At 45.9% G+C, this 13,232-nt stretch overlaps 1 protein-coding gene across 1 annotated transcript in view; it reads right to left on the bottom strand.

Moving 5' to 3' along the window:
- The window catches only part of Slc28a1 (solute carrier family 28 member 1), a 49,933-nt gene that overhangs the window by 20,555 nt on the left and 16,146 nt on the right, over positions 1–13,232 (bottom strand). Inside the window, exon 9 of the mRNA XM_026388249.2 lies at positions 205–285. Within this exon, the coding sequence (XP_026244034.2) occupies positions 205–285 (81 nt within the window). The remainder of the gene's footprint in view (positions 1–204; positions 286–13,232) is intronic.

Here is a 13,232-nt window from a genome sequence, read left to right on the forward strand (position 1 = left end):
GTCCTAGAAGAATGTGGCATCATGGGAGCAGTGGATTCTGGGAAGGTATAGACCTCAGAAGCAAAGGATTTGGGGAGGGTGAGGGCCCAGGGGGGAGGGGATTTAGGGAAAGTATGAACCCTGGAATCAAAGGATTTGGGGAGGCTGTGGACCTTGGGAGCTGGTGACTGCAAAAGATCCCAGGCCTGGGTGCAGGGTACTTACCTTCAAGATTACCCACTGCATTAGGCCTAGATAGTAGAGAACTGACATGACACAGCTGAAGAAAATAATGATGGGCAAAACCTGCCAGGAAAGAGAACACAAGACTCCAGGTTAGAGGAAGGGAGGTGGCAGGAGGCCAGGCAGGGCCCTAACAGCCCACTCCATCCCAAGGCTTTGCTTCTCAGAGGCCTGACAGTCCAGTATTGTACAGAAGCTCTGGGTCCCCTATGGCTGGCAGACCTGGAGTGACCGAGTTCACCTGCACCATTGTCAATTAGGGAAGAAGCTCTATTTTTAGTGCAGAAAACCCCAGGTGCTATGCATGTGGGGCCTCTTTGGAGGCACTACTATTCTCTCCATTTCCTCTCAATAGCAACATCCACCAGGGCACACTCCCTCTCTCCTCCCCACATACAGGCCTGCATGTGCTGGGAGCAGGGGTGGAGTGTGCCACTTGCTCACTTGCTTCTTTTGTTTCCAGAATGGGATAAAATGCTCACTCCTCAGGGTTGTTTAGAAGATTAAAATTAGGAGCTCGCCTGGGACCTAGCACTTGCACCACATCCCCTCCTCCAGGAACTCAATGTCTGGCTTATAACTCTGCCCTTTATCGCCTTCCCATACTCTGGCCAATGCATTCTGGTGTTCCACTTCCACTCAGCGCCAACTAGCTCAGAATAGATTCATCCTGGACCTACAACCAGCACCTCATCCTGTCACCCCGCTTCCTACTACCATCCTTAACCTGCCTCTTCATTCATTCCAAGATTCATTACCTCTTCCTTCAAAATTTCCCTCACATCTATTCCTTCCTTTCCAGGCCCCTGGCCCCACCCCAGTGCTTTCTTATCGTGGTCTCATTTATAATTCAGACTGGCAAAAACTGACATATCTAAAAGACAGAGGACTAGTTTAATAACCTCTGGCATGAACACACAATGGTGCACTAAATCAGAACACAAGAATGAGGAAGCTTTCTATAGAAATTTTAGACCGATTTCCAAGTTAGTTTGTTAAGCGAAGAAAGAGAAGATATATGGGGGGGTGGGGTATTGGGGGGTGGGGGGTGTATGCCATGCTGTTACTGGGATAAAAAGTGAGAGAGCATTGTTGTGGTCTTGTGTGACATGGGACATCACTAGGACATGAGTGTGACCAGCGTCAGCAGGTGCCTTGGGGAGGAGAATTTTCTTTTTTACCTTTTTTTTTTAATTTTTATTTTTTTAAAGAGAGTGTGAGAGAGGAGAGAGAGGAGAGAGAGAGAGAGAATTTTTAATATTTATTTTTTAGTTCTCGGCGGACACAACATCTTTGTTGGTTTGTGGTGCTGAGGATGGAACCCGGGCCGCACGCATGCCAGGCGAGCGTGCTACCGCTTGAGCCACATCCCCAGCCTCTTTTTTACCTTTTGCCTTTTTGTATCTTTTGCCTTTTTTCTACTCATGTGTTATCTTCCAAACAATTGTTAACTAATCAATTTTGAAGTCATGCCGAGTTGGTACTAATCTGGGAACATTCTTGTGCTAAAATGTTAAGTGGGAAAATTGGAATATTAAAAATATAGAAAGGAACCTGGAAGGCAGTGCTCTCTGATAGTCAAAGGACTGGCTTCTGTGAGTGGGGGGCTGAAAGGAATTTTGTTTTCTTTTTTCCTCTATTTCTGAATTTCCCTGCCTTTCCTATAATTTTCTATAATAGGTGGACATTTCTCAAGGCAGAGGGGCAAAGGCAGAGGAGAGGTCTGGGGGAAGTTCACTTTGGACTTGATGGGTTTGAGATGCCCATGGAGCTTCCCAGTAGAGTATCCAGTGGGAAGCTAGATAAAAGGGTTAAGAGCTAAGGGGAAATCCGGGTCAGATCAAGTTGGAACTCATCCATAAAAAGTGAAGGGTGAGATGATGGGGTGTGATACACTGAGAAAACTGCCTGGGGTGAGCTGAGCAGGAGCAAAGGACGGGCCCTGGGGTCATCATCACAGAAGGATAAGAGGGGAAATAGCTAGAGGTTGGAGGACAACCAAAGAGGCATGTGACACAAACTGAGAGGGCATGCCCAGTTAGCTGAGGGTGCCTCAGAGCTCTGGTAAGATAAAGCCTGAGGCTAATTGTTGTCACTTAGCGATTCAGGAGTCTCGGGCAATCTAGGTGGCAGCAGTATCAGAGGAAGGGTGGGGATACCCAAGGAGGGGAGGAAATAAAAGGCACAGAGGCAATGAGTCCAGCTAGCCCTTTCAAGACCCTGGGCTGCACAGGAAGAGCAGCCTGGCTAGAAGCGGGTGAGGATCAAGGCCCTGTTGATTTTGATTTTGAAGAAGGAAGAGTCTAGAGCAATCAAATTTAGGTTCTCGTTCAAAACGAAAGGGAATGGGGCATCGTGGTACATGCCTATAATTCCAGTGAGTAGGTGGGCTGAGGCAGGAGGATCACAAGTTTGAGGCCAGCTTCAGCAATGTCTTAAAATTTAAAAAAGAAAAAAAAAACATAAAAAGAGCTGTGGATGTAGTTCTGTAGTAGAGCACCCCTGGGTTCAATCCCCAGTACTGCACAAAGAAAAAAAAAGGAGGGGGGAGGGGAATACAAAGAAGGTTCCTGGTGAGAGGGAGCTCCTGGGCTCTGGCTGGCTGGGCTGGAAATGAGAAGCAAGCCCTGCTGGCTGGGGTGGGGGACTATCCTCTCCTTTCCCAGAACTCCCCAGTTTTTATCTGGACTTGTTTCACATCTGTCACCAATTTCACTGCAGTTGCGGATGTCACCTGACAGGGATCACAGACGCTGGCTCCAGAAATCCATTTCCTGCCCTGTGACTCCTCCACTGCCTGGGGCTAGAAGCACCACCAGCGTGGAGCGGTGATATCATTCTGTTTTCCTGGGAGTGAGATGCACAGAAGATCACGTACTGTCTAGACTGCCCATCTAGTTGCTCATGTGAGGGACAGCAGGGCAGCTGGCAGGGCCACAGAGATGGACACAAGCCAGGAAGGAGGCACTCAGGGTGGCAGGACCCAAATCCAGATTTAGCACCAAGAGATATATTTTATCTGCATGATGGAGATTTTCGGTGGAAAGGAAGCTGGGTTTTGGATTAAGTGGTAACTTTCTAGGGTGTGAGAGGAAATGGAAGAGAAGCGATCCCCGATTTTCTAAGGTGGGGTATTTCATACTAAATAAGGTCCCTGTGTCTAATATGATCTCCCAGCCCAGAAACACCTCTGGGACCTGCAGTGCATGACATGATAGAAGAACAGGTAGCTCAGGGCAGTATTGTCATGGAAGGATGAGAAAAGTGCAAGCAAGTCCTACTATGTGCTTATTATAAAGTCCTACTATGTTCTAGGTAACCAAAGTGCGGTGACTTGTTGATCCTCAAAGCCACTAAGGTAGAAGTAATTGTCTCCACTTCACAGATAGGCACACTGAGGCTCTAAGGTGTGGGCTACCTGCCCAAAGTCACTTACATGAAAAGATACAGAGACCTCCTGGTCACCAGACAGGTTGCTTTGGTCCTCAGTGACCCAAAGGAGTTTGCCCAAGAAGGATCTTGTACTTCTGTCTTCAGGGGCAGCATGTGTCCCTGCTATAGACTGAATGTTGGTGTCTGTCCTCCACCTCTACAAATTTTTATGCTGAAACCTAATCCCCAGTGGTATTAGGAAGAGGGCTTTTGAGAAGTGATTAAGTCATGGGGGTGGAGCTCTCATGAATGGGATTAATATCCTTATAAAAGAGGTCCCAGAGGATTCTCTTGTCCTTCCACCATGTGAGGACACAGAGAGAAAACCATCTATGGCCAGGAAAAGGGCCCTCATAGGGACCCACCCATGCTGGCACTCTGATCTCATTTCCAGCTTCCAGAACTGTGAGGAATAAATTTCTGTTGTTCAATTGCCACACAATCTGGGTTTTTTTTTTTTTTTTTTTTTTTTTTTGTGATAGCATCCCAGGTAGACCATGACAATTCCCTTTGAGGAAGAGCCAAATAAGTCCTGACGATGGAACTCCTAGCTCTTCCAGGCCAGCAGTGGGTGCTCAGAGTGTGGTCATCTGAGGATTTGTTAGAAATGCACATTTTGAGCCCCTCCTCCAGAATTTCAGATTCAGTAAGTTTAGGGCAGGGTCTAATATTTGGGACTTTCTAGGACTCTTGGTACTACTGGTCTGGACACCATACCCTGAGAACCACTGTTCCAGAGTGCAGACCACACGCTCTGGGTGAACTTGGCCTGGAACAGGGCTAAGCCCAATGGGGATGTGGCCCAGCTCCCTCTTTTCCTTGAAGGGAGCTGAACCAAGGCTCTTGATGACTTCCTAAGGCTGTCTGGGCAAAGCTCCATGTCCCCAGACCCCACGACCTAATCACTTGTAGACAGTGCCATCACTAGTCCCAGGCCATGAGGAACCATAGAAACCCAAAGCTGGAAGGCCCCTCAGAGGCCATAGCAATGTTATAACACCAACATGACCCAAAAGCAGAATGGACTTGTTGGGCTGAACACTGGTCAGTTCCTAGGAAAGCTTGCAGTGAGATAAAAAGGATTCTGAAAGAATGTGATAACAGTGGAAATGGAGAAGAGGATCTGGTCACTTATTTCTAATCTTTAGATGAGTATCTAAACAGGATAACCCTGGTTGTAAAGTACTTAAGAAACATCTGAGGAAATTCATCTGTGCAGTGGTCATGCAACCTATCCTCTATATTTCCCTGGCTTGTAGGCCTGCCACGGCCCTCCATTGCATTCCAGCCTGACCCCCGAGGAGTGTGTAATAAAATGTCTATTGAGTTCTTCAAGTTCTTCCTTTGGGATCAGTAAACTGTATGCTTGGGGCATTTTCAACCTTGGAGTTGAATAATTGGCATGATTGGCCAGGATCCCAAAGAAGGCTACGTTGAGGTAACTCTGGAGTTGAGAAAGGGCATGAAGTCTGGGGGGGGTAGGAGGGGATCTCAGACTGGCTACCACCTTGATGTGGTTTGGGGTGCCTTCCCTATTGGAGGAGGGAGGACCACTATTCATAGGAACAGGAAAGACAGTGGAATGAATCGGACATAACTTTCCTATGTATATAAATGATTACACCACAGTGAATCTCCACATCATGTAAAACCATAAGACTGGGATCCTAATTAGAGTAAGATGTACTACATGTTTGTTTAAATATGTCAAAATATACTCTACTGTTAAGTAACTAAAAAGAACAAACAAAAAAATATTCATAGTAATAGCATTGGTGGACATGGGAGCTGAGTGTACATTGATTTACAGTAATCCTAATAAATTCTCAGCAAGTTAACTGCTATTGAAGGATATGGGGGGAAAACAGCAAGAGTTCAAGCCGTAATGTGGTCTCTGTGGTTTGGGCACCTGCCTTTTACCTCCTATCCAGTGTGTATAGCCCCCACACCTGAAAATATGAGGGCGATATCTTGTGCAGTAAATGCCTGTCGACTACTGCAGGGGAGTTCCATTTGCATTGCCATGAGATTAAGCACATGTCAGTTGTAAAGTCAATATTAAGGGGGCACGCTAAATACTCTCTGTTATTTTGCCTGAATGGTGCTGAATTGTTTCCACCAAACAATATCAGTGGCCATTAGGAGATAATGGAGACTATATATGAATTGGCTAAAGTAAATATGATTTTCCCAGCCCACAGACCTTTTTGACTCCCCTGTGTAGCTGATAAGAAAGCAGGATGGAACTTGGTACATGACAGTGGATTACAGAAAATTAAATAAGGTGACCCTTCCACTTTATGCAACTGTTCCCAACATAGCTGTTATTCTAGAAGAGCTACGTACTCAGCTGAGAACATCTTGCTGTGTGCTGGACTTTGCTAATGCCTTCTTTATCACAAATAAAGTTCTAGAGAGTCAAATCCCATTGGCCTTCAAGTGGGAAGGCCGATGGTGGATAATTACAGTGTTACCTCAAGGGTATCTCCATTGCCCCACCTGTGTCATGGTATAATAACAAACCTGATGCCGACCTTAGTTGAAAAAAATGTTTAACTAACGATCACACCCAATTCTTGTTAAGTGTTCACCAAGGCTACCCTCACACTTTTGACTCATTTCCAAGGAAAGGATGGACCATAAACCCTGACAAAGTGCAGGGCCGCAACTTGTCGGTGAAATTCTGGGTGTTGTTTGGGTAAGACGAAGGTTATACTTCAGGCTGTAATAAATAAAGTTCAGGAATTTTCCATTTCCCAACACAGTAAAACAAATACAAGAATGTGCGAGGCTACTGGGTCATTGGAGGGCTCTTATCCCTCATCTCACTCAATATTAAGACCCCTAGATAATTTGTGTAGGAGGGGTGCAGTGTGGGACTCGGCTGATTGGCATACCGAGGCTTCTACTCAGGCCAAATGGACAGTAAAACAGGCACAAGCTCTTGGGACCCTGGGCACACAAAACCTGCTAAGCTTACCATCTATGTCACTCTGGATGGTTTTGGATGGGGCTTATGGCAGCAGATGAAGGGACATAAGACCCCCATTGGATTTGGGTCACAGTTATGGAAGGGAGCAAAGGAATGTTAAAGCTTTTTTAAAAACAATTGTGTGCCACGAAGGCTGCCTTTCTTGCCAAGGAGCCCATCACCAAAGAAGCACCAGGCAAGGTTGTACAAAGCACCAGTTGGCAAAGATAAGATGGCTGGAGGAGGGCTGGGGTTGTGGCTCAGTGGTAGGACGTTTGATCTTCAACACCACATAAAAATAAGTAAATAAAGTTATGTTCATCTACAACTAAAAATATATTAAAAGAAAAACAAAAACAAAAACAGATCGCTGGAGGAAGCCCTAGCAAAAGAAACTTTCACTTGGCTACATGGTGGATTAAAGCACGCAGGTCAGAAGAGTATGTGGGCAGCTGTGACACTCTGGAGGCTGCCCCTAATGAGGTCCAATGTTGCTGCTGCGTGTCAGAACTGTGTTGCCTGCTCTCAGCGCTACCCATGATGATGACTAAATGCCACAGAGGGGCATATCAAACAAGGTGATTTCCCTCTTTAGTGATGGCAGATAGTTTGTACTGGTCCTCTCCCACTTTCAGAAGGGGCCAAATATGCATTGACTTGTGTGGACACAGTTACAGGCTTGATCTAAGTCTTTCTCAGCAAAAGAGCCAATCAAAGGACAACAATTAAGGAACTGATCCAGCTGAGTGCCAGGTATGGCACACCACAGCTAAATGAGAATGACCAAGGAACCCATTTCACAGGTCATAACATAAAACAGTGGCCTCAAGTCCAGGACATATTATGGATCTTCCACCTGCCATACAATCCAACAGGAGCTGGATTAGGTGAAAGAATGAATGACTTGCTGAAATAAGCCTTAAGGATTGAAAGTAACTCTATTCAGCTGTGGGCTGCTTGTCAGCCTGAGGCACAGAGGACACCAAATGAGAAACCCATACATCATCTCACCCATGGCTGCCAGCCTTATGGTTGCAGATAAAGGCTATTATACCTTAGGCTATAATAAATTGAGCATTTCTTAAACCAGTCAGGGGAAACAAGTAACAACTTACAACTGAGTCTTCTTGTCTTCCACATTGAAGACAAGAAGCCTTAGTTGACCATGGACTGTACAAGTCAGCCCCCAGTTTGCCTTACCAACCCCTGTGGGGAGGGAGAATGTCTGATTTTATAAGTAAATCCTACTGTGTTGGGAACCTGGCCCTCACAAGTACAGGTGATGTTACTCTTGGGTGTCATCACCCAAGGAATACTATGTATCAGTTTAAGACAATTATATATTCCCAAGGTGTCTTATTCTTTCTATATCCCTGAAGTGCAAACAAATTGATTGATATTATACCCAGGCAAGCCTACTGTTCAGGCTGCTTAACTAACACAAGATCATACAATAGCCTGAATATCAGCTCCTGTATATGGAGCTTATAAGTAAGTAATCTATTCCTGGACTGAGTATTGGAAGCTACACACACCAATCAGATTGACTGTTGGACCTGCTCAGAACTCCATGTGACTGCAACACAAGGACTTTCCTGGGTAGTCCAACTTACAAATGAGATGGATAGATCTGAACAAAACAGAACTGGACTAAAATACAATATTTCTCATGCTTTAACTCCAGTGTCAAAACAAATTAATCTTATCTTTATTACCCACGCATACTTGCTGACAGGTTCTTGCTCTTCGTACTGCTGTTATGGAATATGAGAGCAGTGTGCCTGTCCCAAGAGCTATCTGGAAGATATGGGACAGTCTGAGATTGTGAGGGACATTAAGGGGCTTCTAAGGCCTTAAATGGGTGGAGTATTGGGTTAAACACTAACCAGTTCCTAGGAAAGCTTACAGTGAGATAAGAAAAACTCTAAAGAAGGTGATAATGAAGAAATAGAGAGAGGGAGCTGGCCACTTTTCTCCAATCTTAAGAAGAGATAGAGTGACCCTAGTTGTAAAGTAAAGGAATACACTCATAAAACATATGAGGAAATCCACCTGCTCAATGGGCATGGGACCCATACTATCCCCTCACTTGTAGGCATGGTGCAACCCTTATATCCCAGCCTGCCACTATCAAGAAGTGAATAAATAATAAAGTACCCAAGACCTCCCTATTGAATCCTCCAAGTTCTTCCTTTGAGATGAGTAAACAGTATGCTTGGGGTGTTTACTGCCATGAAGTTGAAGGGTTCCAGGTCCAGGTAAAGTTGGTTACTGCTGTCCACTGGACATGTCTCCTGATTTCCTGTTTGTGCCCAGGATGACCTTTCCAATCTGCCCCCTCATGTCCTCTGCCTGCATGCCACATTCTCAATAGAGCTCTCTTGCCTCAGTGGTCCCATGTCCCTCCTTTCAGCTGTCCTGCTCCAGCCTCCGCTCACTTCCCACTCCTCTCTCTGAAAACCATGCTCACTAAGGTTGCCCACAACCCCTTAATCACAAATTCACCTTTCAATCCATATCTTATTTTATCTTTTGTGTGTGTGTTTGTGTACATTCTGACCACTAGGGATTATGGAGTCTGCCTCAGCAAACACAACAAAATTCTCAGGAGACAGAAACATCTTCCTTCACCCTAAGGGCTCCTCAGGGAGAGCACTGAACAGCACTGCTAAGCTCAGCAGATGGAAGCATGTCTTAGAAGCTGCAGGAGAGTGAGAGAATGAGTGGGTGTGTTCCTAGGTTGGTGAGGAATGAGAAGGATGCAGGGCCTGGGGTGGGTGGCATTGTGGATGGAAAGTCATTAGAAGGGAAGTGGAATTACTAATCAAGCTAATCTAGCCAAGAGCTGGCTGCCGTGTTGACAGTGCTGGACTCTAGGCCCGGAGTAGGTTGAAGGCAGAAGTCCCACAAAAAGACTCGCCTTTCTGGAGAAGACATCTGCTGGACCATGGCACTCTAGGAAATAGCTTAGATTCTGACAGTCTGAGTGAATTTAGGGACTCCCCCAGGCTGAAGTTTGCCATAGGCCTTGGCCTAGATCCACATGATTCACAAGAACAGATGGAAAATTCCTGAGTCTTCCATTCAACTCAGCACTCAACAGAGCCATCCCCACCTGAAGGCAAGTCCAAAGCATGAAAAGTATATGTATATGTGTGTGTGTGTGTGTGTGTGTGTGTGTGTTGTGAGAGAGAGAGAGAGAGAGAGAGAGAGAGAGAGAGAGAGAGATGGATAGAGTGTGTGAATGAAATTTTGTGATTAGTTATTGTGGTAGGAAAGAGAATTCTGTAGCCAGGAAGCATTTGTCTTAAGACCTCTCTCATGTGGCTTAGCATTGCTAAGGATGCCACTGACCAATACATTGGCCAGGAATTTATCTAGAGGTTATCATCTCCCAGGGTCCAGAAAATTCTTCATGTTCAACTGCAAAATACTGAGTCTGGTTAAAGATAAATCCACCACACTTATTATTTCTCTCTTATCTGAATATCAAATCTCAGTCTTTTGCTACCATGGATATGTTTTTCAAATGGTCATTTTTGCTATGAAGGGTACTTTTTATATATTTGGAGGAGAAACATGATCCTGCTGATTTCTACTCATAGTGTGAGGAAGGAGATGTCCCTTGATTGGAAGTGCAGTGATGGAGTCCTGCTCTGGCCCTGTCTTTCCTCAAGGGTGAGCACAAGACCCCTTTTGCTCCAACTGCAGTATCTCAAGGCTCTGTGGTTAGTGATTGGTCCAAGGATAGTCACATGATCTGAGTCAGACCAATCAGAATCTGTCCTAGGACTTGAGCTGGGAGAAAAGAGTTGCCCCCATCCTGGGGGCTGCACCTTGAGAATGAGCATATGGGGGCCAGGAGCATATCTTGTATGAGAGAATAGGGTTGACATCCACAGGTAAACAGAGATCTTGGCAAAACTGGGCCCTGAGTTCTGGCCTTCACCAGCTCTACCTTGCCCTTTCAGTTTGTGAGCCTTATAAGAGGCAGCCCTTCCCAATCCTGCCTTTAGAGTGAGTTGCAAATGGGTTTCTGTCACTTATAACTGAGTAGACCTAAGGAATATTATTTCCTATAAATTGGAGGAACCAATGAATGTTCCTCAGGTCAAGGAACCTTTGTTACCATTTACTAAAGAGCTCTGATATCAGGGCATTGAATCTAATAAGCAAGAGTGTTAGATCAGGGCTCCAATCTTGACTCCAGCCCTCACCAGTTTTGTGATCTTGTAGGAGCAAAAGTCACTCTGAACCTTCTCTGTAAAAGGGGAGTAATAGTATTTTCCCTGAAGGTTTGCTGTAAGGGTGAAATGAGTGGCAGAAATTCCCTTTCTGTAAGTGGGAACTGTTATTATGATTTCTTTAACCTTTGCTTTTTCCCTAAGCTTTTCTTCTCTGGTCCACCAGGATGTCAAGCATAGAGGAAGGCAAAATGGTTTATAATGGCTCTGAATTTACTTCCAATCCTCTGTGTATCTCTTGGCCCTAGAAGGCTGAAAAGTGCTGGCTCCCTCTGGGACAGGTGAAGAAAGATCTTAGCTCTGATACTGAAGCACAGGGAAGGCCACTCAAGGTCTTTCCACAAGGCAATGGTGGCCCAGCTTGGAGAGGTTGGCTGTATGGAATACAACTAGTAGCAGGGGACGCATGGAGCAAAGCTTCCCCAGAAGGTGCAGGAGGGCTTCCCAGGGCACATGAGAATCATCACTTAGTTCAGTCATTGAGTAAGGAGCAGAGCAGCTGGGTAGGGTTCAAGATTGGGCAAAGGACACAAAGATGAGTAAGATCCAAGCCTCTTCCTAAATAGCTAAATGCAACCACAACAGCTAAGCAATGAGCTCCACCCAGCTGTCTCTGTCCCCCATCCCGTGTCCCCTGGGTGACTTTTCTCCTGGATTACGAAACAACCTCCTTGCTTGCATACATATTCATTCTCTCTCTCTCTCTCCCCGCCCCCCACTCCCCACCTCAGTCCCTCTTTCTCTCTGCAGCATCATGGCTATAATCCTTTCTACCAACTATTGACATGTTAACCATCCAAAACTCCAATAAAATAATCTCCAATGGCTCCATCTTTACTGGAGACAAAACCCAGATGTCCCAGCCTGGCATTTAAGACCCTTCAAGATATAGCCCGACCAAACTTGCTGACATATGCTCCCTCAAAACAGCTTTCACACTGAACCCTGTGCCCTGGACATCCCAACATATTCTCACCTCCATGCTTTTGTCCAAGCCATTTACTCCTCCTGCTTCTAGCTCCACATGTCCCAGTCCTCCCTGTCCTGAAGCTCCATGTCAAATGCCACATCCTCAGGGAGTCTTCCTTGCTGATTCTAGTTACCAACAATCTCTCCCTACAGGGGGCTCCCAAAGCACTTTCTTTGCGCCTCTCTTGCAGTACTGAACCCAGCTGCCCTGGGTGGTGGAATTGCAGAGTGTGTGTGTTTTGAAATCTGAGAAACTGCTGGAGCTTCTGTGTTGTGGCCACAAGAAGTCACCCTGAAGCAGATCTTCACCGTTCTTCCTGCAAGCTTGGGTGGCCCCCTTCTTGATTATGCAGATAAGAAGGGAGCAGCCTATACTGCCTTAAGCCTATACTGGTGTTAGGGGACTTCTGGCGGGGGGGGGGGGGGGTTACCCATATATCTATCTTATACAGAACTGACCTCAGAAAACATGATAGGAAAATCTGTACAGGAGACAAGACTTCTGAGAAGATAAGAAATGTCCCCTCCCTTTCCTTTTATGGCTGGCATGATTAAAACTCCTTAGATGGGCTGGAGATTCCTCAGACAGTCTGCTGGCCCAACAGACACCAAGGGTCCAAGGGGGACCCACCAGAGGTCAGGGTCAGACCTGGGAAGGGGGATCTAGGCTCAATACCAGTGCAGAAGTCCAGGGCCAAGTCCAAGCCTTAGGCTGGAAGCTTCCTGGATCCAACACTCCCATAGGAGTTGGGAGGCTCTGGAAAAAGTGGCCAGAGTAATGATAAAAAGCAGAAACCTCTGGGACCTACACATGGGGGCCTGTACAGTCCCTCTGAGGGACAGTGGTCCAGGACATACCAGGTAGGCAGCAGCAATTTTCCTTCATGGTACTATGACATTAGTGGCAGAAAACTGGAGTCAGGTACTGAGTAAACAGGGCCCCAGGTCTGTCTGTCTGTCTCTCTCTCTCTCTCTCTCTCTCTCTCCCTGGCATTTAGAAATGGAGCTTAAGCCTGGAGTGAATCTGGGTGTCTCTAGAAAATTTGGGTGTGAGGTAGAAAAAGACAATACTAGAGTCCTCGATAAACAAGGTATTTAGGGGATTGAACAGGTAACTGAAGAAATACAACCATATTTCCACTCAGTACAGCAAAGTGGGTCACACCAGTAGCATCCTCATCACAGGCTGCCCTGTTTTAAATTAGGGCCAGTGTCTACTATTAGAAATTAAGTGCTTTGAAACAGAACAGTGTATTCAATCTCAATTTCCTCTATAATATTTTGTGTGGCGGTATGCTGGGCACAGTGGCCAGCATACTTAAAATCCCAGAGACTTGGAAGGTTGAGGCAAGATTATAAGTTTGAGGCCAGCCTGGGCAACTTGGCCGGACCTG

The sequence above is a fragment of the Urocitellus parryii genome, chromosome 6, assembly GCF_045843805.1.
Source record: "Urocitellus parryii isolate mUroPar1 chromosome 6, mUroPar1.hap1, whole genome shotgun sequence".
NCBI classification, from domain to species: domain Eukaryota; kingdom Metazoa; phylum Chordata; class Mammalia; order Rodentia; family Sciuridae; genus Urocitellus; species Urocitellus parryii.